The sequence below is a fragment of the Pimephales promelas genome, chromosome 22, assembly GCF_988280905.1.
Source record: "Pimephales promelas chromosome 22, fPimPro1.hap1.1, whole genome shotgun sequence".
Classification (NCBI taxonomy): Eukaryota; Metazoa; Chordata; class Actinopteri; order Cypriniformes; family Leuciscidae; genus Pimephales; species Pimephales promelas.
In genome coordinates this window covers 27,750,459-27,774,627 of record NC_142790.1, presented here as the reverse complement: position 1 = coordinate 27,774,627, position 24,169 = coordinate 27,750,459, and the positions used below count along the sequence as shown (strand labels likewise).

Sequence of the window (24,169 nt, the reverse complement as noted above, 5' to 3'; positions counted from 1 at the left end):
GTTTCGTTAATTTTGTTAGATTATCGTTAGTTTACATTATATTAAACGGTTTTTTTTTTTCATTTTGTGACTAATTAATTATTAATTAATTATTTGTTATCAGATTCAAATCATAGAAAGTTTATATTATTTTTATTAATTATTTATATAATTATTATATTATTTTAATAACCCCCAATGTTGTTTTTTAATGAAGTTTCTTCTTGTAACCGACAGATGGCGTCATTACGCTGGCAACAAGCAATGGCTCGTCACCTCCGGTCACGTCACCGTGACGCCACAGTCAAAACAACCGAAACATGATGCTAGCGTCTCACATCCGCGAGTAAAATGTCGTGTTTTTAGCCATCGCTGATGTAAACTTTGGATATTTGTCATCTGAATGTCATGATCTTGTCTAACTATGAGTTTGGTAGCGTTTATTTCGGTACAAGTGACCAAAAAGTCATCATAAAAGCACCAGTGTAGCTACCGGTTTGCTAACGACAGGCGTCAGACCAGCAGTCAAACCAGGTACGCCTAAAATAAATCATATATTACATTTAAAACATCAAATCTAAAGTCTACTAGTGTTTATTCTCGCCAATTGGCTCTGTCAAACGGATTACAAGCTTGTGACGCGTCTGTAGTGTAGACGTACAGATGTGTGTGAGTCAGCCACACACATTTCTCTTCTAATCACTATTAATGAACACCTTTCAATTAGTTTTACTAAATTTGTGATGAATCATTCTCGGTGTCAGTCAAATAACATGAGTTCTATGTTGTTCACAGTCCAGCTGTAAGAGTCAGGAATCATCTGACAGCTGTCAGGGGCTGATCAGAGTCCAAATGTGTGTGTTATGAAGTCAATAAGCCTGTAGTTTGTGTTATTGCACAATTATTGTCATTGCAGTGTATGTGCATGTAATGATGTGTTATTGTAGTTTTGTGTGTTGTCCCTGCAGTGTGAGAGGTTTGCATTTTATCTGGATCCCCGGGACAGGCCGGTGCTCACCGAAGAGACGGGGAACAGGATCGGTAAGCAGGGGGGAGCAGGCACCGCTGAGCCCGTGGAGAAGATGGCCAGCAGCCCGGAGAAAAGCTCCTCCGCACAGGAGCTCAAGGAGCAGGGCAATCGCCTGTTCCTCAGCCGAAAATACCAGGAGGCCGTGACCTGCTACAGCAAAGCCATCGTGAGTGGGGCAGGACAGTTCTCCTGAGAAATGTGTATAGAAATGTAAAAGATTTGGGGTCAAAAGTTTTCAATAATTGCAAATTTGTCATGTTTTTTTTTTTTTTTTAGAATAAGTCTCTTCTGCTCACCAAAGCTGTGTTTATTTGATCAAAAATACAGTATATATTGCAAAACACGGCCCAGCCAAGAACAAATTTAAAAAGAAAGTCACTGTTTGGATTTAAATGCTTAAGAGTCTATGATTGGATGATTATTGCGGTGATTATTATGTTTATATCATGTTACATGTTTGGCAACAGTTCTTCTAACTCTAACTGAAGCAGTGTGTAGCTTTTCATTTCTCAAACAACCATGTTGGAAGAACATCATGTTCATATTCCAGGATGATTCATCAGGCTCAGATTGTGAAAGAATGGTTGTGAGGAGCTTGAAGAATCATTTTCTCACATGAATCCAATCCAGAGCTTAAATTTACTGAAGTGAAGTCCCCCACACAGTCCAAAGACATGCAGGTTAGGTGGATTGGACATATTGGACGTGCCAAATTGCCCCGTAGGAGTCTGTGTGTGTTTCAGCACACTCTGTTTTCTCAGTGCTGGGTTGCGTCCAGTGTAAAACCTGTGCCAAATCCATTGTGTGAGTGCAGATAATTTGATGAAGCTGACCTTGCAAATGAGCGGGACTAATGCTAGGAAAAGATATTTCTCCAGTCGTCAGTGTCACATGATCCTATGCATTCTAGAAACATATCTGAATATTATCAGTGTTGAAAATGGTTGTGCCGCAATTCATGATACACTCCCATTAAAAAGTAAGATCGAAAAGTATACTTATATATTTCAAGTCAATTCTATTCATCCATGAATACAACGTTTTACATGATTCGTAACAACAACCATTATTAATAACTGAGAACAATAATAATTGAGCATCAAATCATCATATTAGAGTGATTTCTGCAGGATCATGTGACACTGAAGACTGGAGTAATGATGCTGAAAATTCAGCTTTGATCACAGGAATAAATTACATTTTAAAATATATTCACATAGAAAACAGCTATTTTAAATTGTAATAATATTTCACAATATTACTGTTTTTACTGTATTTTTGATCAAATAAATGCAGCCTATGTGAGCAGAAGAGACTTCTTTTTATTCATCACAGAATCCTGAGGATTTCCACACAGTTTCGATTTATTTTAAATGCTCGTTTTATATTCAGTAATGCGTTTAACTCATCAAGTGACGATTGTGTGTCTATTGGCCGGAAATACACACAATCACCATAGGACTGATAAAGTCGTAGAGTTGTACTGATCATGTTTCTGCTGTGTGTGTGTGTAGAACCGTAACCCCTCAGTGGCCGTGTACTACACTAACAGAGCGTTATGCTACGTGAAGCTACAGCAACACGACAAGGCACTGGCCGACTGTAAACACGCCCTCGAGCTCGACAGCCAATCAGTGAAGGCGCACTTTTTCCTGGGCCAGTGTCAGCTTGAACTGGAGAACTATGAAGAGGCCATAGGCAATCTACAGAGAGGTACATACACACACACTCACAGCTTGAAGTAGGAATTTTGATTTATAGGGGTCACATGATGCTTAATGTTTTCCTACTCTGTGTAAAGTATCTGTTTGTGCATGTATACGATCTGCAAAGGTACAAAGCTCATAGTCTCCCACAAAGCGGTTTATTCTTCCTAACAGAGAACGCTGATCCAGACCGGCCTAAAACATTAGGAATCAGATTTATTTATAAAGCTGTTTGTGAGCAGGATAACCTCTAAGTTTGCAGCTTCCTGAACCTGGAGAGCATAACAGTGGCTAGATAGATACTAAGATGATTTACACTGTGAAAGTTGGTTCTGATCATCGAACGCCTCCATCATCCACATATCCAGAATGCGAATCGGGCTTGAACTGATATAGAAAAACCAATGACAACTCGTCTGAGGTGTTTCTATTTCGTTTTTATAAGAGAATATTGGCCACGGGGATATATATGGTTTAAACTAGGCATCCAAACAGGCATCAGCGTTCAAATGCAGTGTGATGAAATGGCTTGTTTTCAGCTTATAACCTGGCGAAGGAACAGCGGCTGAATTTTGGAGACGATATCCCAAGTGCTCTTCGCATTGCCAAGAAGAAGCGCTGGAACAGCATAGAAGAGAAGCGGATCAGCCAGGAGAACGAGCTGCATGCTTACCTCACCAAACTCATCCTGGCAGAGAAAGAGAGGTGCGAGTCACGCTGGCATCCGTCTGTACACACACCGATGATGAGTCTGTGGCGTAACATCTGTCTGTGTTTATGTGTGTTCAGAGAGCTGGACGACAGCAGAGTGAAGCAAACCGAGGACATTCAGAACGGAGGCGAGATCAGCAAATGCAAATCCAAACACGTGAGACACGCGCCCGTACATATACAAACACCTCCGCGTCGTGTGGGATTGAGGAAGTGATGTCATTTCCTGTGCTTCTCTCTGCAGGATAAATATCTGATGGACATGGATGAACTTTTCTCTCAAGTAGATGAAAAGCGGAAGGTATGAAGAAATCTCAAGACATTTTGACAATCACTCAACACACACTGATATATGATCTGCTCCAGATAATTGTACAGCGTTTGATTGGCTGTTCATTCTATGTTGTGTTACGTGTGCAGAAGCGAGAGATCCCAGATTACCTGTGTGGGAAGATCAGCTTTGAGCTCATGAGAGAACCCTGCATTACTCCCAGCGGCATCACTTACGATCGCAAGGACATCGAGGAACATCTACAGGTGCTCACCAGAACACACTCACCCGGCATCACTGCCATTTTCAGCTGCCAGGTTTTGGTTGTTGTTTAGTTTTTTGGGCCATGTGACCCGTAGAAAGATGATTGGCTGAAAGATCACACATTGGCAGATCAGATTACAGCATGTTGTTTTAGTATTATTAATGTACTTGGACTGTATTTTAAAATTAGTTTTTTTATATATATTTTAGTCCATTTTAGTTCTAGTTTAAATCGTATTAATTTTGTTGTGTGTTTAGAGTCAGTTTGTATTAGTTTTTATTTTTATTTTTTTATTTTTCAGTTTCTACTCTTTTCTACAAAATAATATCAATAAAAAAGATCATATAATGTAATCATAGACGATTCTCTGTTATTTTAAGATTTTTCATTTACTATTATATTTATTAATATTCTGAATTAATATTTATCTATATTTTGTGTTTGTAATTTTGTTGTGTTTATGGTTGTTTTTTTTACTAGTGTTTGTTTCTTTAAAATATTTCTGTTTTTTTTTTTTCACATTTGGTCATTTTAGTATTTCAAATTAAACATATTTTATTTCTTTTCAGTTAGTTGCCAATATATATATTTATTTATTTATTTTGTATCTACCGTAGTAATTATATTGTAATTTTTTAGTTCGTTTTTCAGACGCTTAAGATGTTTTGCAGCCAGACAACATCTACATATGTTACAACATAAATGGCTTGGGACAAAACACAGTTTTTAAAATAGCAAATAGCCTTTAGTGATGAAAAACAACAAAATTGCAGTTTTGATTTAATGTTTTCTCTCTCTGTAGCGTGTCGGCCATTTTGACCCAGTCACCCGCAGCCAGCTGACCCAGGATCAGCTGATCCCCAATCTGGCCATGAAGGAGGTGATTGATGCTTTCATCCAGGAGAACGGCTGGGTGGAGGACTACTGAACACACACACACACACACACACACACTCGAACAGACTGCAGCAGAGTTTCCTCACGCTGAATCGAATCGAATCCTCTCCTCTATGTTCATGCACTTTAATGAGTGGAGCTTTGCTGTGGAGGTCTCCCCGCCGGAGTCACCTGACCCTCTCTCTGTCCTTCAAACTCTCTCTGCTATCCTTCCTTCTCCTTCAGAATAATCCTGCAGGTTTTGTTCCGACACTTCCTTTCAATCTGAAACGTTGGCTAATGTTTGCTGCTCATGATGATGCTGTAATCTCATCACTGAATGTTAAAAAGCAACATTATTGATGACATGTCACTAATAATCACTCATGAAAGAGGAAACTCTGTGCATGCGAGTGTTGCCAGATTGGGGGTGTGTTTTTTTGTTTTTGTTTTTTAGAAGCTGTTCCTATGATTCATATGCAGAATGGATGCGATGCGAGTGTGTAAAGTTCTAACATATGTAGAAGATGCTTCTCGAGCTTTGGGTTCTAGCAGGATGACGGTTATAAAGTTTTTGTAATGAGCGTTTAATCCACAACATATATTTAGACATTCATTCATCTGCCAATCAACAAACACGAACTGAGAATCTGTGGCGTGCAGGTGACATCATCATCATCATCATCGTCGTTATGGTGTATTATTATACGTTTAATCTCACTATGTGTGTCTGTGCGTTAGAGCGAGAGGTAAGTGGTTATTTTACACTATTGATTTTGTCTTTCCCTTTGGACCTTTGGGGAGTTTTCTGTTTCCTGGCACGAACACACACTTCCTGTTTAGTATCAGTATTTTCGTGGACTGAGAGCCCTTGTTAGTCGCTGGACGTCACAGTCCGGCTCGGCTCAAATATTCCCGAAGTGTAATGAGTTTAGGTCGGATGCATGTTCAATAAATGTTATTTTTTGTTTCTTTTTGTAGCAAATGTGTTGAATCGAGTCTTATTCTTTCCAACAGGTTTAAAGGTACAATCCAAAATAAAAAAGACCGTAGTCAGGTTAGACGCCATTTTGAATTTAACACAGATGAAAATGGGGCTGTTAAAAACAAGGGATAGACTTGGTCTGTGTCCGAAATCTCTTGAGTCGGTGTTTATTTTGAATAAGTAATTTAAAAAATTTACATTCTATACAGTTTGTGTAGTATGAATGTAATATTACATTTCCCATGTTGGCATTATCATGTGACTGAATCTGGGTACTTTTTGGCTACACTTTTTTGTCACATGCTGTTTTTTTACTAACTAGCATGCAATTTTGGACAGAACGGACTGTATAAGGTCCTATTTTAAAGAGTTTATATCTACTGCTAATTAAACTCACTGTTTTATCCCTCACAGCCTCATTTTCATTCCTGTTTAAAAATAAAAGTGGGGCTATCCTGATTGAGGTTTAGATCTTCTGAAGCCCAGCACCTTTTCAGTCTTCTGGTTTGTGTTTTTCCACAGCATGAAGGGAAGATCTTACGGATTTTTGAAGGAACTGCTCGTTTTAAAGAGCCCCTATCATGGATTTTTGAAAATGACTGTTCATATGGATTGGAAAATAGCTCTAAGGGAATGAAAACATCCTGCAAAGATTTATATCTGAAAGTGCACCGTATATAAAGTTATTGTCTTTCAAAAGTGAGAGTCGACTCTGAGTCTGAAATGAATTGTTTTTGAAACGAGTCATTAGCTGGTTCGTCGTGACGTAGAGACTTACTGCGCGCGCAGTAACACTTCATCATAGCACATTCAAACACTTCATCATAGCATCATGTCGAGAAGACGCTGTATTCTACAATGCAAAGATAGTTCAGCCACTTTGTTTTCATTTACCAGGAAGGAGCATGTGAAGAATCGGTGGTTAGAGTTTATATTTGCAACGATACCACAACAGTATCCACAAGTTTCCGAGGGGCGCTCCTGTAAAAAATAAAGTGGGTGAAACTTCCGGTGAGGCGGCAGAAGTAGCATTCCAATGGTATTTTGTGTGTTAGTTAGCGAAGAGGCTAGCTGTTTTTCTGAGAATTATTTTACCATTTAAAGACGCAACCCAGATAGCAAACTGACATTGAATCAACGTGGAAACGACGTCTCTCATGACATTGAAACAACGTTGATTTTGCTCATCGAATTAACGTTGAACCAACGTCAGACGCGGCATTCTTCAAAGCTAAATGAAAATCGAAAATTGGTTTGCTTTCATAACGTTGAAACAACGCGTTGATTTCAAGTTGATTTTCCGTTAGTTTTGAAAGAATGACGCATCTGACGTTGGTTCAACGTTAATTCGATGAGCAAAACAATGTCAGATCAACGTTGTTTCGATGTCATATTTCCACGTTGATTCAATGTCAGTTTGCTATCTGGGAAATCTTTATGGGAGATGTCGTTACGGAGCTCAGGTGCTGTTCGCGGTTGTATGGATAGCCGGACTAAACTAATTTAGTGGCTTAAACGGGATTGTTTTGAACATAAGCTGAAAACAAAATCAGAGTGATCCTGCCAGAGCCCGTCTTCTGATCCTGCCAACGACTGTAGTTTCCATCACCTCCCAAAAGACGACGAATCTTCCTGTGTACATTTGTTTAAATTCTTAATATTCTATAAACTCTATCAGCATGTGATTGGCTGTTCGCTACTGATGTTACAGCTAAACTCAGGATCAAAGCCTGTGTTGACAGAATACCAAATGTGCCAGTTAATGTATTCAAGCAGCACATTAATTTATAATTTTGAATAAACTCCAAAGCACAATGACTAAGTGTGTATTTTTTATTTTAATTGTTTGTCAGCTCGCACAACTGTCTGTCACCATGCCTTGATGAGTATTGATTATTAATAATGTTATTATAATACTACTGCGGAGGGTAAAGGTACTGTTATTTCACCCTTTTGAATTTCGTTGAGGTTGTGTTCCCACATCGTTATCTAGTTTGGATCGCTATAACTTGAATGACTGTCAACTGTTGAATGAACAAGTGTCAAGCATGTCAAATCGCGCTTTGTTTACTTCCAACCGGAAGTCGCGCCCACTTTTGACGCAAGGCCTCATGGGGCGTAGGAAACTTGTGGATAGCCCGATTGTGTTCTCATTTTAATGACGAATCGTTCAAAAACATAACTTCGCTAAATGAATTCAAATGTGGATTCGCAAGCGGTTGTTCCTGAAGGAGGGCTCAGTAACTTACTTACCCAGTGTATGGATCAGCTTCCTCATGAATCACAACCTGTAAGTATTATTAATAATTGTTGCTTTTATGGGTTTTGAACGGTTTTGTAGCGTCGGGCGCGATAAGTGTGTGTGTAAGTTACGCTCAGCGCAGCTTCTAGGTCTCCAATGTCAATTTTTTTTAAATATGTGAACTGTTTGTCGCTGTTATTGGAGTTGTCATAAAGAATAGAGCGTCTTGTAGTACTGCAGTGCTTTATCAATATGTTTGCGTTATGCTAACAAACAATAACTAACTGTGTCTGTCATCTGACCAATCACCGCCGGTTAGCGTCACGCAAAGGCGTGGTTTGGAAAAATGAGTGTACGAATCATTTGGGAGTCGGTGAGCAAATCAGTTAAAAATAAATGCATATTATAAGACAAATAAAGTGTTTTTTATCCTTGCATGCATGTTAAACTGTTTTTGGGAACTCCTAAAATGATAACTGCTCATGATAACTTTACTCCTGCTCATGAAAACTTTAATTAACTCTACAATAGTCAGTCTTTTATGATATTTATTAATATTGTAAAGCACATTGGACAATGTAAATTGTATTTAATTGTGCTATATAAATAAACTACCTAAACCTAAACCTAATAGGAAAATCCACTTCTTCTAAATACTCTTAGTCGGCGATGCGATAGAAATGTACAGAGTTACCGCAAAAATGGACATTCAAAGACTAAACTCTAAAGATGACTATGGGTTTGAAGAGTCTTAAAGGGATATTTCACATAATTATGAAAACATGCCATAATTTACTCCGTCTCATATGCATGTTCTAGACATGTATGATTTCATTTCTTCTGCATAAAGTTGAAAAATGTCTATTCGCATGCGATGTGAATACGTGGTGCACATGAGACGAATGACCAACAGGGGGCAGCAAGAGACAATCCATCAGTAGCAGAAGGTAAAAGGACAAAAGTGTAATTTAAAGACATTAGCTCTGCTCGAAATATTTTGTTGGTTACAATTAGATTTATGTGAGTAAAATATTATTTTACTCACATTAAGACACTTTTTTTTAAATGGCAGATGATTGGAAAAGTCATAGAAATGCATTGATCAAACGATGTAGAGGACTGACTGAATACTGTGAAGTGAACCAGAAAGTGTAGGCTGTGTAAACGGTAATGCAACACTTTTGATTTCACACAACCTCATTTGTAATCTTATTAAAATATGCCATTAAAGACGTCATGGATTTAATTACTTTCTCAATCTCCGTCTGATCTGTGTATTCTGTAGAAGTAATGAGAAGATAAAAATAATAATCTTTGATCATATGCCAAAAATACGGAAATCATAATGTGGCAAATTATTAGAAACAGAATTGAGTCAATCAGGTCTATTTTGTCTTGTTTCAGATGTTTGCTGACTGGTGAAAGTGTATGAGAGAGAAAACCTTTATAGAAGAATACGTGCATTTGAAAACATGTTGTTGTTGTTGTTGTTGTGTGTGTGTGTGTGTGTGTGTGTGTGTGTGTGTGTGTGTGTGTGTGTGTGTGTGTGTGTGTGTGTGTGTGTGAGCAGCTGCAGTTTCAGTTCAGTCACTGTGACTCTGACTGATGGAGGTTTTTGTACGGCTCTTTATCACTGTGTGAACACACCACCACTGTGTGCACTCTGACAGTAATAATGTCCAGCATCTTCAGTCTGGACTCCACTGATGCTCAGAGTGAAATCACTGTTAGATCCACTGCCACTGAATCTAGATGGAGTTCCTGTGTAGAGTTTTTTTACAAAATAAATCAGGAGTTTAGGAGCTTCTCCAGGTTTCTGTGAGTACCAGGCTAAATCTTCATCCCCATCACTCCATCTGTACACATTTGTGCTGGTTTTACATTTGATATTGACAGTTCCTCCTGGTTGTTCTGCTGTTATTGAGGGACTCTGAGTGACGGTGATCTGTCCTCTACACTCTGAAACACACAACAAGAAAATACACTCAAAACTTTGACAATATACTTGAAGAAATGAATTAATATCAAACTTGTGCTCCACAAACCTTGAGCAAACGCTGTGAGAGTCCAGATGAAGATGATGATGAAGGTCATGTTGATGAAGATTGTTGTGTGTGTCAGTGATGAAGTGTTAAACTCACAGCACTATAAACACTCTCACACACTGAAGATCGGATCAATATGCAAACACACTCCACATCATTTCCCTGAAGACAGTCCCTCATTAACACACACAAAACACAATTACTGACGTGAGAAAAGAGTCAAAATAAACGTTTTTCATAATATTGCATCGTCTACAAAAGTCAAAATGTTCAAGATTATATCATTCAGTTCAGTTCAGATTACATCTACAAGACCAACTTCAGTATATTAATCTGAATATCTGAATATGAGCAGTAAATCAGCTAAATACTCTAGTGACGCCATAGAAATGTTCAGAATTACCGCAAAAACAGACATTCAAGGACTAACTCTAAAGATGCGGTGGGTTTGTTTCTCTAGTCCTATAGGGTCTATAACTAGAGGAGGATCTGAAGAGTCTTAAAGGGATATTTCACATAATAATGAAAACCTATAATTTACTCACTCTCACATGCATGTTCCAGATTTTGTATGTATTTATGTATGATTTTCATTTTGTGAATACGTGTTGCAATGACAATCCATCAGTAACAGATGGTAATAGTTCAATACAAAGACATAAGCTCTGCTCGAAAAAAATGTTTTGGTTAGTGTAGCTTTGTGTGAGCAAAATATAGGCTATTTTTTTTTTTTAAATGGCAGATGACTGGAAAAGTATTGGAAATGCATTGATCTAACGATGTAGAGGACTGACTGAATACAGAAAGTGTAGGCTGTGCAGACGATTATGCAACGCTTTTTTTCACACAACCTCATTTGTAATCTTATTAAAATATACCATTAAAGACATCATGGATTTAATTACTTCCAGATCATTTGATGAGATTGTTCACTTGAGCTTTCTCAATCTCCGTCTGATCTGTGTTATATACTGTGAAAGTAATGAGAAGATTAAATACGGCCAAATACGGAAATCATAATGTGGCCAAAGGTAAATTATTATAAACAGAAATGATTCCATCGGGTCCATTTAGTCTGGTTTCAGATGTTTGTTCTGCTGATTGGTGAAAGTTTATGAGAGAGAAAACATTTATAGAAGAGAATTTGAAAACGTGTGTGTGTGTGTGTGTGTGTGTGTGTGTGTGTGTGTGCAGCTGCAGTTTCAGTTCAGTCACTGTGACTCTGACTGACGGAGGTTTTTGTACGACTCTTTATCACTGTGTGATCACTGGACCACTGTGATAACTCTGACAGTAATAATGTCCAGCATCTTCAGTCTGGACTCCACTGATGCTCAGAGTGAAATCACTGTTAGATCCACTGCCACTGAATCTAGATGGAGTTCCTGACTGAAGGCGGTTTGTGTAATAAATCAGGAGTTTAGGAGCTTCTCCAGGTTTCTGCAAGTACCAGCTAAGAAGGGGTTTTCCATCACCATAACAGCAGGGTGGATCACTGCTAGTTTTACAGGTTATCGTGACTGATTGTCCAGGTTTAGAGAGCAGATCTGAGGGAGTTTGAGTCACTGTCACCTGACCAACAGATTCTGACAACAGAGAAAGATTAGAAATCACAAACACTTTATAGCCATTTATCTACACAACACACATAATAAATAATGTATATAATCTTGAAGGACACAAACCTCGACATAATACTGCCAGCGTCCAGATCAATATGGTGATGAAAGTCATTTCTGTTGTTGAAGGTTCAGTTCTAGTGAAAAACAGTTGTTGATCATGTTTGTGTTTGACAGAGTTATAAACACACGCAGAGCACTGAAGTGTGTGTCGCTCATGTAAAACACACTCTCTATGCAAACGCTTCAGTAGGAACAGATTTAACTTGGTTTAATGTTCTGTTTCATTGAGACTTCACGAAACATTTCACGAGTTCACACGTTAATACGATCCTTTATTGATATAGCATGAAATAGTTTTATTGATGAAGCAACATCAGACGAGCAAAAGTGTTTATTTTCTGAATATCAGACCAACAGCGAATCAGAAAGAGCACAATTTAAAATATCCAAACACAGAGATCGGCCACAGTAATAATCATTCAGATTTGGTCAATCAAGTCACACTGAAAGGTTGCAGACTTTCTACACAACATGTATCAAGAACACATAGGAAACTAAAAGAAAAAAGTTAACAATGATTGATAAGAAAGATAGAAAGCTATAAAACATGAGGATGAGATATTAATGTGTGTTGGTGATGTTAGTGTCACGCGTCTCTGGTGCAACTCTCCTCTCACGTAAAAATACACGACTGTCTCCTGCGGTAGGAAATCCAAGGCACTTTCCACACGCCAAACCAAGAGAGAACACACACACACACACACACACACACACACACACACACACACACACACACACACGCAGTGTAACCAGAGTGGGGAAATCAGAGCAAAACTGGGAGTTGTGGAAATATGATACACTGGTGTTTTGCCAGATGAGAAGTTTATCTATGTATCATAATTTTACTCTTCTATTTTATTTAACTGTATCATATATCTCTTTTAATTCCTATTATAACTTGTTTTTATCTTGCGATTATTTTAACTCATTCCGGTAAAGCACTTTTGCCATAGTGTATGAAATGTGAAATATAAATAAACTTACGCCTTAAACTGAACTGTTGATCAAGGGCTACAATTAATACAGCAAGATAATATAAAACTCTTACTGTTTGCAGTATATAGTGTGAATTCAGTGCATAATAAACACATGACGTGTTAGGATAATGAGTATTATGAAAATGAAGATCTATTATTAATAAAAGGCGGCAAATATGAAATCACTCAGATCTCAAATGTGTCACTGATCTATAAGAGCACAAAATCTCTTTCTGTCCTCTATAATTATAAAGAGTGTCAGATTAATTTATATAGTTTTATTTCAGATCCTCCTTTGAGCAGCTGCAGTTTCAGTTCAGTCACTGTGACTCTGACTGACGGAGGTTTTTGTACGACTCTTTATCACTGTGTGAACACCCATTTACTGTTGATGTAGTGACGACTCATACAGTAATAATGTCCAGCATCTTCAGTCTGGACTCCACTGATGCTCAGAGTGAAATCTGTTCCATAATTTGCTCCATTGCCAGTGAATCTAGATGGGGTTCCTGACTGTCGTGATCTAATGTAATAAATGAGGAGTTTAGGAGCTTCTCCAGGTTTCTGCAGATACCAGGACAGACAGTCGCCACAACCCACTGAACGATCTCCAATTCCTCTGTTAGTCTGACAGGTTATAGTGACTGTTCCTCCTTGAAGAGCTTCTTCTGAGGGAGTCTGAGTCACAGAAACCTGTCCTGTAATTTCTGTGAATGACATTTCATTAGATCATAAATATCAAAAGCATGAACATAAATCACATCTTGAGTTATTTATAGAGTAAATGAACCTTGAACAGAAAGAATGAGAGTCCAGATACAGACGCTGATGATCATCGTTCTTCTCATCGGTGATTTACTTTCAGTCTGAATGAAGAAAAGCTGTCAGTGATGAAGTGTTAAACTCACAGCACTATAAACACTCTCACACACTGAAGATCTGATCAATATGCAAACACACTCCACATCATTTCCCTGAAGACAGCAGAAACACCGTCTTTATGTTTGTATAGATTTAGTTTATTTACTTGTTGCATTATTTTGGGCTGAGCTAAAAAAACTAAAAGAATAATAATGAGTGATTTGATGAAGTCTTAGACACTAGATGTGTGTGATAGTAATAGTTGAGAACAGCAGTGTGAGACGGGGTCGAGAGGAACGCCTGTTGTTTGAGCGTCGGTAACTCAGTGGATGTTTGTGCTTTATCTCTCAAAGTTTGATTCGTGTTAGAATAGAAATATAACTCACTCGGACATGTACGACACAATCACAGATTATGAGTTTTTGTCAAACACACAGAGTTCAGTTGTTCAAACTAACACACTGTCGTCACACAGTCTGAGAGATAATTTGCTGAAATAAGATCCACACAATCTAAATGTGTGCAAGAATGATATTAAAGAACAAAGAATAATCAGTTTTCAATAAAGTAATTAATTTAAAGTAACAAAGAGCAGAACCTGTAGTTTATAAAGCTATTGATCAGTGTTTGATGCTTTTATACTTATAATATCTCAGTATTGTTGTTGTTTTTTACAGTATAACCACATCTCGATCCACATGTTGAGTCTCAAATAAAAGCAACTAATGGAACTTTGTGCTTTTTAATCGATGTCCCGCAGGGATTATATTCACTAGTTCTCGTGAGACTTTATTGAAAGGTTGCAGATTCAGTCGACAGTTCACTTGCTCTTGACTGTATTTGACAGATCCAATATTATATAGATCTCAATCCAAGAGCACAAACTCTATAAAGCTGTTCAGAGATCAGTCAGTCAGTCGGTCGATCGGTTTCCACCATATTTTTTATTCTCCTTAAAGAGATTATGAATATGAGGGAATGAAAAATAGCACTGAGACTCTGGTAGAGACACTGATGGACTTTATCTAGTTGTTTCTCTCAATGTATGGTTTGATTTCTGACCTCTATAATCTATTTAAAAGCTTCATTTATATGGTTTTATTTCAGATGCAAGTGTGACGATGTTATTTCAGATCCTCCTTTGAGCAGCTGCAGTTTCAGTTCAGTCACTGTGACTCTGACTGACGGAGGTTTTTGTACGACTCTTTATCACTGTGTGAACACCCATTTACTGTTGATGTAGTGTAAACTCTGACAGTAATAATGTCCAGCATCTTCAGTCTGGACTCCACTGATGCTCAGAGTGAAATCTGTTCCTCCAGATCTTCCATTCCCACTGAATCGACTGAGACTGTTATCATAGAGATCATTTACAGCATAAATGATGAGTTTAGGAGCTTCTCCGTGTTTCTGCTGATACCAAGCTAAACCCCAGCTATCTATCCCAGCATCAGTTTTACACTCTATAGTGGCGTTTTGTCCTTCAGAAACAGTCACAACTTCAGGCTGAGTCACAGTGATTCCTCTGGACGCTGTTGACAACAACATTATATGAGTTTCATCAAATGAAATGAACATTAAAGACTCTTTGACGTCTGTTACCTGGAATAAAAGCTGTCAGAATCCAGATGAAGCGGCTGAAGAGATTCATGGTGTTTGATGGGTGTGTATCGTGATGGTAAACAGCAGTGTGTTAGAAAGTGTGTGAGTCTGAAGACTATAAACACTCGGAGAGCTGAAACACGTGTCGATGCAAAGTGACTCTCTGAGCAAAAATCAGCTGGAGGAAAACACACATGAACATGAACATGCAGACCAAACTGATCCAGTTTATGCCTTTAATGTGTTTGATTCTCATCATCCAATGAGTGTGTTTTAGAAATCAGTTCTTCTTTATTCTGCACGAGTCTCTGGTTCACAGTTCAGACTTTCTGATGAATCGAGTGACAGAGTTTCAACACTAAAAGGAACGAGTATTTCACTGTGAACTCCATAAAAGGTCAAAGGTCATTCCAGAGGTCACAGGTCATCAAAACTTATTCAAATGCTTTGAGAAACACATGATCATTTAGAAACTCCTCATATGTGTAAATATCAGTACAGAGTGTTTCTGATTATATTATTTATTTAGATTTAATAGTTTTCATGCATTAAGAGACATTTAGAGACGATGAGTCTGTTTCTGTGAACGTCACTTCAGTTCAATAATCATGATGTTGAGTCTCATATCAGTGTGTGTGTGTGTGTGTGTGTGTGTGTGTGTGTGTGTGTGTGTGTGTGTGTGAGCCGTTGGTCTCTTTCTCTGCTGGAGTGTGTGTTCATGTGAGTGTGACGGAGGTTTTTGTACGACGCTTTCACTAGAATGAAACACTGTGGTACACTTTCGGTGGAGGAACTGAACTGACGATCAGAACCTGTGAGTCTTTCTTAAATTATTTAATGAAACTTAATGATGTGTGTGTTTTTAGAAGGAGGTTTAATGTCAGAATTTTCTAAAAAACAAAAAAAAAACATATGATTGATTTTAACATAATACTATTACATATCAAAACATGTAATATATTTCAAATCTTATTTACATTTTATTCTATTTTACTGATTGATTGCATATATTTAATTATTATATTGTCTGCTATATTATAAATATGTGATATTCCATGTTTTTTACTTCAAAAAACAAGTAATTAAATGTAACAAATGAAATATACAGTTAAATCTATTGCAGTTTTCACTGTATTCAGTAAAGGATCAAGTCATTTACCAATCAACAGGTTTTTACCGTAGTCCTTTTCCGTTAAAATTACGTCATCATTTTTTCAGTGCACATTTAGTAATATTTAATATTGATTTAATGAAGCATATTTTAAAACTAAACTCATGTCTATGAATAAAAGCAGTGCGGTGAAACTACAGTAAAGATGAAATGATTTTGCTTTTTACTGCATAAAAATCATAATTGAAAATAGGCTGAAAATTGCGATTGATTGTGAGTATCAAATTGAAATAATAATTTTGAAAGATACAAATAATACTGAAAATATTATTTAAATTTGTTTTCTTACTCTTATGAAGAAATTTTTATGTGGACAATGTTTTTAAAAATTAGATTTAGATTATGTATTTAAATTCTGAAAAAAAAAATCAGATGAGTATTTTTTTAATTTATTTAATTATTATAATTCATATAAATGTTTTTAAAGGTCGTTTTTCATTTTACACATTACACATTTTCATTATTGCTGACATTTAGTTCATGTCATGTTTTGACTGCAGATCCTTTAAAATCTATTGAATTATGTCTTCATATATAGTTTTGTCTATAACTCTTGGTAGATGTAACTAGGGCTTTTTTAAACCCATGAAACAAAGGTTTTATAATACAATCAAAATATATATTTTTGGGTTCATCAGACAAAAGGAAACTTAGTGGAAGAGGATTTTGAAAATTAATAATTTAAACTATTAAAATGCTGATGTTTATGTTTATGGGTGTCTGAATAGCAGAATATTTTCAATTAATATTGAAAATATCATTTACGTTGGTTTACATCTTATAACGACATCACAATATATTCATCAATTTACTTATATTATATAAATATATAATATTTTACAAACTCCTTCAGGGGATCATTAAAAATGTAAGTTGTATATTTAAAGTGAAATGATGGTGATTCTCCATGTGTGTGTGTGTGTGTGTGTGTGTGTGTGTGTGTTTCAGCCGGGCCCTCCGTGTCTCCCTCCGTGTCTCTGCTGGTCTCTGGAGACTCCTCCGCTCTGCTCTGCCTGCTCAGCTCTTACTCTCCAAAGGGGGCGACGGTAAGCTGGACGCTGGACGGGTCAGAGGTCACCGAGGGGGTTCAGACCAGCGCAGAGAGCGAGCGGGACGGTCTCTACAGTCGCAGCAGCGTCCTGAGCCTCAGCAAAGCACGCTGGGAAGGCGCAGGGCACTTGGTCTGCAGAGGAACACATGCCGGAGCTGCTCACGAGGCCCCGTTCCTCAAGAGCTCCGACTGCTGATGTTTCTCCAGTGAAGACCAGCGGATCTGAGCCGAGTCACGTGATTTACAGCTCAATACTGAAGCAGTCTGTCAATGTGCTGCCATTGCTGTTCATTCAATAAAGCTTCATCTGAACGCCTTACATGTGTGTGTGACTGCATCATTGATCTGTGTGTCGTTGCACTAAAGTTTCAGCCGCTTTTGATTAAATGTAATAGTTGAGAACAGCTGCATTCAGCAGGAAATGAAGTCAAATGAAGCTCTTGGGGTTTGAACATGGTCACTGGAGACGAGCTGCTCTATTCTGAGACGTCACAATCACTAAACCTGACAATGCAAATCACATTTTCAACTGAAACTCACAGTTTCTCTCTTTTACTGGTTCAACCTCTGAACTGGAACAGTTTCACTTCTGCTGATGGACGGATGAGTTATGAATAATAAATTCATTAGTTTGAGATGAAGAAGCTGCTTAAAAAAGGCTCAAAAACTTCTTTATGTTGCTGTTGATACACCTTGACTTTAAACATTTAGTTTAATGTACACATATGGTGCAATTATCGTTTGTTTGGTTTGATAGTAATTTACATAATCTGTTTTCTCTGATTCTGCGCATTGTTGAGTCAAACCCGTCTGTCAGGACAGATCACAGTTATAGAGATGATTTTAGTCATAAGTCAGTTTTGTGCACACGTGTAGTTCCTGTGTTTGTCCTCTGTGTGTCAGTAGTGTGTGTGTGAAAGTGTTTGAGCAGCTGCAGAATCGACAGGTGTTGGTCTCTCGAGTTTCTCGAGTCGCTGAGATGAATCAAACCTCACATAATCATGAAGTTAAGTTTGTTAATATCTGTTTAATACCAAAAGTGCACATTACTTGGAGATTTAGGGCGACATTTCACGATTTAAAAGCCTTCAGAAGACTGAATGGTAGGCCTAATTCATGAGTCGTGTTGAATGTTATGATGATGATGATGATGATGATATTTTTTAAACTTTTTTTTCTATCTTGATACTCTATTCAGTTTTGATAGTTTCGTCACTGATCACGTTGCATGGAAAAGGTGCAGCTTGGACATTCTGCCAATTAAAGAACAAATCTCGTGTTTCTCCACGGAAGAAAATAAACCATAGGCCTACTGGTTTGGAGCAACATGAGGGTGAGTAAATGCTGACAGAAACTGCTCACTCGGTTATGTTGAGATCAGTTTTAGTCAGAATTATCAACTTAGTGGCTGTCAGGTTTACTGATGTTAAATTAAATGAAATAAAACCAAAAATGAAAGAAATAAAATGCGTGGTAGGAAGCAGCAACATTGTTTTGTCGGTTCAAACATGAGATGGTTTAATTCGATAACAACAAAAATAGCATCACATTATGTAACACTGCAATGGAAGTACAAAGTTTTTTTTATTAAAATCAAATAAACTTCTAATATGTTCATTAAGCATGATGTCTATGATTTTTGTCTAGCAGGACATGTTCCTGAATCAACATCTTTTATTTGCTTCTGGACCAAAAATCCTGTCAGACAAACAGTCTCAACCTTTAACTAGAAGAAACTATGAAAACCTGCCACATAATGATATATTAGCCTACTAAATCGAAATTATGACATAAAAAGTCGAAATTGAAGTTGTATTTATGACTTTCAATGACATACTAAGTCGAAATTAAAACAAAAAGTCAAAATTATGACGTCACATTTATTTTCTGGCAGGAATGGGCTTTCAATAAGAAGCCACACAAATGTTTTTGTCATAACCCTAAAATCAACTGTTTATCGCAAAGATCTAATACAAACGAGGATGTTGATCCAGAAACACGTCCTACTTGGAGAAACCACAGAAAGCTACTGAATTAATAAGCCACAGATGTGTTTACTCACTATATTAAGACTTTAATTGGTCTCACAAATCACAAAGTTGATTACTGATTAATACTAAAGTAGAAATGTAAGTAATATTTCCTGGTCAATTAAAATCCTCAGGAGTTGTATGCATTCAGATGTATTATAATCAGGAGATCTAATGTGCATGTACATGTAAAAAGAACAAATTCATAGTTGCTAAATGACTCATAAATGACCACATGTTTAATCAGTTCATGGGTTGTACTTGCAATTAAGTTTTCTGCATCGCTAATCAGACAGGACACTTTCTTAGTGCATTGGCACACACAGATCAGCATGATATGATTATATTTCATGAAGGATTGAAGCTGTTTTTCAGTTTCCTATCCAGTTCTTTTATCGTATGATCCCCGATCTAATCTTTCCACTTCTTCATGACAGAGCTGTAGACCTTCTGCTCTTTCCCTCTCCTGCACGTGACATCACTTCCTGTTCGACTTGTTCTTGTTCTGTACTCCCCATTGACCTCAGTGTGAGACGGTCCAGACTCATTCACGGTGAGGTTTGATGGTCGTGATTCGTCTCCACTGGTTTGATCCCTCTGATTCTCATCAGCATCTCCCGATCTGGGCGAGCTAAACTGGATTTCCTCATAAATGCACGGCTAAATTATACAATAAATATAAAATAAATGTATTTTTGGATGGTGGCGGACTACACCTGTTTGCTGTTTGGTAATCTGATCTTAATTTTAAAATTAATTGTAAAATTCTATGTAAAGATATTATTAAAAATGTTCATCTGCTCTGAAATTGAGGATTGTGTTTTATGTTGCTGTTCATATATGAAGGATGAACTTAAAAAAATCAATAGATTTATTAAACTGATCAAGCAGAACATCTTTATGATAGTGATTCAGTTTAGACAGAAGAATGAGGATAAATCATAAATGCAGAAAAACTCAAATATGGTGAAAGATTGAAAAATATCCACTAGTGACGATCAAATGTGTCTGAATTTCCTCACAAAGGACTGAAAATAACAGGAGAAAAATGACTTCTGAAAAATCAGGATCAAAACTGTCATATACTGATGAAGCTCAAACTTTTATATTATTATTATTATTATATAATTGCTTATTATAATATATCACTTTTCTTAATGTGTGTGTGTGTGTGTGTGTGTGTGTGTGTTTGAGCAGCTGCAGTTTCAGTTCAGTCACTGTGACTCTGACTGACGGAGGTTTTTGTACGACTCTTTATCACTGTGTGAACACACCATTATAGTTGATGTAGTGATAACTCTGACAGTAATAATGTCCAGCATCTTCAGTCTGGACTCCACTGATGCTCAGAGTGAAATCACTGTTAGATCCACTGCCACTGAATCTAGATGGAGTTCCTGACTCGAGGTATTTTGTCGCATAAATCAGGAGTTTAGGAGCTTCTCCAGGTTTCTGTAAGTACCAGGACACACAGGCTGGGCTGCAGTATGTAGCATCACGACTGAGTTTACAGCTCATCTCCACAGTTTCTCCTGGTTTAGCAGTTTTCACTGAAGGAGTCTGAGTCACTGTGATCTGAGATCTACATCCTGAAAAACAATTCATTAATAAGTCCATGAAGTTTGTATGAGTCAGTTTAAAGCTGTGTTAAAATCATATTATTTAAATGATTTATTTAGAATATAAACTGTTCACCTTGTAGAATAAAGCCGTATAAAAGTGTCCAGATGATGATGAAGGTCATGTTGATGAAGATTGTTGTGTGTGTCAGTGATGAAGTGTTAAACTCACAGCACTATAAACACTCTCACACACTGAAGATCTGATCAATATGCAAACACACTCCACATCATTTCCCTGAAGACAGCAGAAACACTGTTTTGTCTTTTTGTGTCTTTGCTAATAAACTTTAATGTTTATCATTTTCATAAACACACACTCATGATTTACTTCATGTTATTTTGGGTGGATCTTCTCACTCTAAACACAGTTTTAATGATCAGTTTCATTCAGACTTTGATGCTGAGAGCATTTAATACCTGTGCTGTGTTTATATCATCCATTATACTGTAGAACAGGTCAAAGGTCATCCAATAGAGAATGACCATCTAAATCTGGCGGAACATTTCATTATAAAGCAGGACAATAGAATTGATAATGTGACGAATATATTTTGGGAGTGATTATGAAACATGACAATGATTTCAGACTTTATGTAATACATATTTATTTTTAAAGATTAACATTTTGTGGCTCTTTTTCAATCAATCCTGGTTAATGTGGAGAAGATCTGCTGTTGAGACTCATAACAGTGCTGTGTGTGTGTGTTGTTGGTCTCTTTCTCTGCTGGAGTGTGTGTGTGTGTGTGTGTGTGTGTTGTTGTTGGTCTCTTTCTCTGCTGGTGTGTGTGTGTTGTTGTTGGTCTCTTTCTCTGCTGGTGTGTGTGTGTTGTTGTTGGTCTCTTTCTCTGCTGGTGTGTGTGTGTTGTTGTTGGTCTCTTTCTCTGCTGGTGTGTGTGTGTTGTTGTTGGTCTCTTTCTCTGCTGGAGTGTGTGTTCATTTGAGTGTGACGGAGGTTTTTGTACGACGCTTTCACTAGAATGAAACACTGTGGTGGACTTTCGGTGGAGGAACTGAACTGACGATCAGAACCTGTGAGTCTTTCTTAAATTATTTTATGAAAATGTATGATGTGTGTGTTTTTAAAAGGATGTTTAATGTTATTTAACAGCATTTAGTAACAATATTCTTAATTTATTCAAAAAAAAAACCCACATGATTGATTTTAACATAGCTAATATTATTACATATTAAAACATTAATACATTCCATGTTTTTTAAATTTCAATCCAAACTAACTTTTACAGTTAGAAAAACGCAGTTTTGTTTATTATTTTCACTTCAAAAAACAAGTAATTAAATGTATATCCAGTTAAATCTATTACAGTTTTCACAGCATACAGTAAAGGATCAAGTCATTTACCAATCAACAGATTTTTACCGTAGTCCTTTTCCGTTAAAATTATGCCATTTTTTTTTTCAGTGCACATTTAGTAATATTAAATATTGATTTAATGAAGCAAATTTTGAAACTAAACTCAGGATAATGTCTATGAATGAAAGCAATGCGGTGAAACTACGGTAAAGGTGATATGATTGTGCTTTTTACTGCATAAAAATCATAATTGAAAATAGGCTGAAAATTGCGATTGATTGTGAGTATCAAATTAAAATAATATTTTCAAAAGATACAATTAATACTGAAAATATTATTTAAATTTGTTTTCTTACTCTTATGAAGAAATCACAATGTATTAATCAATTTTACTGTGTACAATGTTTTTAAAAATTAGATTTAGATTCTGTAATTAAATTATTTAAAAAATCAGATGAGTATATGTTAAATTTTTTAAATTTTATAATTCATATAAATGTTTTTAAATGTCATTTTTCATTTTATACAAATAATTTAACATCTTATTGTTGCTAACATTTAGTTCATGTCATGTTTTGACTGCAGATCCTTTAAAATCTATTCAATTATTTCTTCATATATAGTTTTGTCTATAACTCTTGGTAGATGAAACTATTAAGGCTTTTTTAAATGCATGAAACAAAGGTTTTATAATACAATCAAAATATATATTTTGGGTTCATCAGACAAAAGGAAACTTAGTGGAAGAGGATTTTGAAAATTAATAATTTAAACTATTAAAATCCTGATGTTTATGTTTATGGGTGTCTGAATAGTAGAATATTAATAACAATTAATATTGAAAATAGGCATATTATTTAGTATAACGACATCATCAATTTACTTGGCTAATGCTTTTCAAACTCATTCTGGGGATCATTAAAAATGTAAGTTGTATATTTGAAGTGAAATGATGGTGATTCTCCATGTGTGTGTGTGTTTCAGCCGGGCCCTCCGTGTCTCCCTCCGTGTCTCTGCTGGTCTCTGGAGACTCCTCCGCTCTGCTCTGCCTGCTCAGCTCTTACTCTCCAAAGGGGGCGACGGTGAGCTGGACGCTGGACGGGTCAGAGGTCACCGAGGGGGTTCAGACCAGCGCAGAGAGCGAGCGGGACGGTCTCTACAGTCGCAGCAGCGTCCTGAGCCTCAGCAAAGCACGCTGGGAAGGCGCAGGGCACTTGGTCTGCAGAGGAACACATGCCGGAGCTGCTCACGAGGCCCCGTTCCTCAAGAGCTCCGACTGCTGATGTTTCTCCAGTGAAGACCAGCGGATCTGAGCCAAGTCACGTGATTTACAGCTCAATACTGAAGCAGTCTGTCAATGTGCTGCCATTGCTGTTCATTCAATAAAGCTTCATCTGAACGCCTTACATGTGTGTGTGACTGCATCATTGATCAGTGTGTCGTTGCACTAAAGTTTCAGCCGCTTTTGATTGATTGTAATAGTTGAGAACAGCTGCATTCAGCAGGAAATGAAGTCAAATGAAGCTCTTGGGGTTTGAACATGGTCACTGGAGACGAGCTGCTCTATTCTGAGACGTCACAATCACTAAACCTGACAATGCAAATCACATTTTCAACTGAAACTCACAGTTTCTCTCTTTTACTGGTTCAACCTCTGAACTGGAACAGTTTCACTTCTGCTGATGGACGGATGAGTTATGAATAATAAATTCATTAGTTTGAGATGAAGAAGCTAAACCCTTAAAAAAGGC

The 24,169-nt window shown here is 37.1% G+C and overlaps 1 protein-coding gene, 3 long non-coding RNA genes and 3 gene segments (V, D, J or C); 4 read left to right on the top strand and 3 right to left on the bottom strand.

The window, feature by feature from the left end:
- The first annotated feature begins 237 nt into the window (after nt 1–237).
- On the top strand, nt 238–5,814 carry stub1 (STIP1 homology and U-Box containing protein 1). Its single transcript, XM_039684552.2, has 8 exons — nt 238–513; nt 948–1,175; nt 2,524–2,722; nt 3,255–3,420; nt 3,505–3,583; nt 3,671–3,727; nt 3,847–3,963; nt 4,765–5,814. The coding sequence occupies exons 2-8, from the start codon at nt 1,062–1,064 to the stop codon at nt 4,888–4,890; spliced, it is 858 nt and encodes a 285-aa protein (XP_039540486.1). The 5' UTR covers nt 238–513; nt 948–1,061; the 3' UTR covers nt 4,891–5,814.
- Nucleotides 5,815–9,540: 3,726 nt separating this feature from the next.
- LOC120488081 (Ig kappa chain V region BS-5-like) lies at nt 9,541–10,277 on the bottom strand. The segment is given in 2 exon segments: nt 9,541–10,024; nt 10,111–10,277. Coding segments are annotated over 2 exon segments (378 nt in total).
- A 1,041-nt stretch (nt 10,278–11,318) lies between these two features.
- On the bottom strand, nt 11,319–11,905 carry LOC120488468 (immunoglobulin kappa variable 4-1-like). The segment is given in 2 exon segments: nt 11,319–11,696; nt 11,796–11,905. Coding segments are annotated over 2 exon segments (381 nt in total).
- Nucleotides 11,906–15,420: 3,515 nt separating this feature from the next.
- Nucleotides 15,421–17,773, top strand: LOC120488471 (uncharacterized). Its single transcript, XR_016149096.1, has 2 exons — nt 15,421–16,046; nt 17,352–17,773. It is a non-coding gene; the product is annotated as an uncharacterized LOC120488471 (long non-coding RNA).
- A 499-nt stretch (nt 17,774–18,272) lies between these two features.
- Nucleotides 18,273–20,286, top strand: LOC148969635 (uncharacterized). Its single transcript, XR_016149099.1, has 3 exons — nt 18,273–18,557; nt 18,653–18,787; nt 19,922–20,286. It is a non-coding gene; the product is annotated as an uncharacterized LOC148969635 (long non-coding RNA).
- A 370-nt stretch (nt 20,287–20,656) lies between these two features.
- On the bottom strand, nt 20,657–21,341 carry LOC148969634 (Ig kappa chain V region 3547-like). The segment is given in 2 exon segments: nt 20,657–21,073; nt 21,180–21,341. Coding segments are annotated over 2 exon segments (381 nt in total).
- Nucleotides 21,342–22,044: 703 nt separating this feature from the next.
- Nucleotides 22,045–23,824, top strand: LOC148969633 (uncharacterized). Its single transcript, XR_016149356.1, has 2 exons — nt 22,045–22,137; nt 23,403–23,824. It is a non-coding gene; the product is annotated as an uncharacterized LOC148969633 (long non-coding RNA).
- The last annotated feature ends 345 nt before the right edge of the window (nt 23,825–24,169 follow it).

What these genes read in the sequence shown, in the direction of transcription:
- stub1 (XM_039684552.2), top strand. Translation starts at nt 1,062, where the DNA reads ATGGCCAGCAGCCCGGAGAAAAGCTCCTCCGCACAGGAGCTCAAGGAG. An exon ending in CATAGGCAATCTACAGAGAG is followed by an intron (nt 2,723 to 3,254) that starts GTACATACACAC and finishes GCTTGTTTTCAG; the next exon opens with CTTATAACCTGGCGAAGGAA. An exon ending in ATCCTGGCAGAGAAAGAGAG is followed by an intron (nt 3,421 to 3,504) that starts GTGCGAGTCACG and finishes ATGTGTGTTCAG; the next exon opens with AGAGCTGGACGACAGCAGAG.